This window comes from Aplysia californica, unplaced genomic scaffold (genome assembly GCF_000002075.1).
Source record: "Aplysia californica isolate F4 #8 unplaced genomic scaffold, AplCal3.0 scaffold00103, whole genome shotgun sequence".
In the NCBI taxonomy this organism is placed as follows: domain Eukaryota; kingdom Metazoa; phylum Mollusca; class Gastropoda; order Aplysiida; family Aplysiidae; genus Aplysia; species Aplysia californica.
The window spans coordinates 259,024-260,659 of record NW_004797373.1 but is presented as its reverse complement, the minus strand read 5'-3'; the positions used below and the strand labels follow the sequence as shown (position 1 = coordinate 260,659).

Below are 1,636 nucleotides of genomic sequence, written 5' to 3'. Positions count from 1 at the left end.
TATTGTTATTATTATCATTATTATTACGATGATGATGATGATGATGATGATGATGATGATGATGATGATTAACATTGTCATTAATACTACTCACCCTGTTGGCCAGCTCTATAGGAACGTGCTTAACGAGCGACGCCAGGCAGATGGCCGGCTCCGAGTTCTCCAGGGCAGCGGCGGTGGCGTCGTCGCGCGGCGTGGAGATGACCCGGAAAATCTCCGCCAGGCAGTCGGACAACAGGGTGGCTGGGTGGAGGCGCCACACCATGCTGAGGTACTGGGACACCTCGTCCGTCTGACGGATGAAGCGCAGGATCTGTGGTGGAGAGGAGCACGGTGTTAGTTAGTCTGTTTGTTTGTGTGTTAGTTTGTGCGTTTGTTTGTTTGTTTGCAAGTGTTTTGCGACACTCACAACAGCATAGGTTCTATGAGCGCCACTCGCAACTGCATAACACGTCGTTTGTGTAAAAGCATTTTTCGGCACTTGCAGCACAATTTGGTTGAAGATGAGGGCAATTTTTTAAAAAGTTTTCGTAACAGTTTTACGGCACTTGCAACACAATACGGTCATATATAAGTGCTGGAGATTAGAAGTGTTACAAGAGAGTAACAAACACAAAAAAAGAAGGAGAAGAGATGAGGACGATAGATGTTTGATAGGAAAGAAGAAGCAAACCACACCAGAGCACCTGCCAACCAAATACCCAGGAACGTAAGTTGGGAAAACAAAGTTCATTTTGTCCAGTTTGAAGAGAAACAGTCGAAACTGTCTGAGACGGCCACCCATTGTCGAGGAGAAAAGTGCCTTTATTAGACACTATTAGACAGTTGGACACAGTGTCATTATAATGTTTTTTTAAAAATATGTAAAACAGGAAATGGAAAGTAACCGTTGCACAGGTGATTGTCATATTATACTGGTGTCATTCAGAGTAGGGTTCAACTGTATATATATATATATACGGAAAAGGAAGCAGGAAAGAGGGGATAGAAAAAGAGGTAACGAAACAGTCTTATATTCAGTGCACACTGCAAGTCGAAGCCAGTCGAACTGTGTCAGGGCAAGCCAGACTGTCCCCCATTAAGGCACAAAAGCTACCATTTTGGCACAATACGACCGATTCGACCTGCGACCGTGAAAAATAAACGTGTTTGATTTTGGAGGTCACAGTCAAATTTACGCAAAGTTCTGTCGAAATGTGCCAAAATGTTAACTGTTACCCTCCGTGGGAAAAAAAATATGTCGCTGATTCTGACTCTGTATCAGCAAAACGTTTCTGGAGAGTTGCAAAGACGCCCAATTCCGTCTCACGATGGTCTGGTGTCCATTTGAACACCCCCCCCCCCAACCCCCTCTCGTTTCAAACCGTTTCTCCGCCCCTGAAGAATGCAGAAGTTTCGTCCACTGTTCTAAGGCGTTTCAGTATGAAGGACAATTCACACAATGATATTATTACGAAGTACAGCCGAACCTGTGTAAGACGGCCACCCATTGTCGAGGAGAAAAGTGGCCGACGTCGACAAGTGGTCGTCTTAAGCAGGACTCATGAAAATGAAGAATACAAACCATTCCCTTTTGATTTTGAGGTCCCAAAGGGAGGTAGTTAGAGGCTTATTAATTTGTGTGTGTGTGTATGTG

General features: G+C 44.5%; 1 protein-coding gene across 1 annotated transcript in view; it reads right to left on the bottom strand.

The window, feature by feature from the left end:
- Positions 1–1,636, bottom strand: part of LOC101847480 (ubiquitin carboxyl-terminal hydrolase 35) — a gene marked incomplete in the record, with an annotated part of 68,001 nt that overhangs the window by 17,996 nt on the left and 48,369 nt on the right. The window contains 1 exon segment of the mRNA XM_013080863.2: positions 95–313. Within this exon segment, the coding sequence (XP_012936317.1) occupies positions 95–313 (219 nt within the window).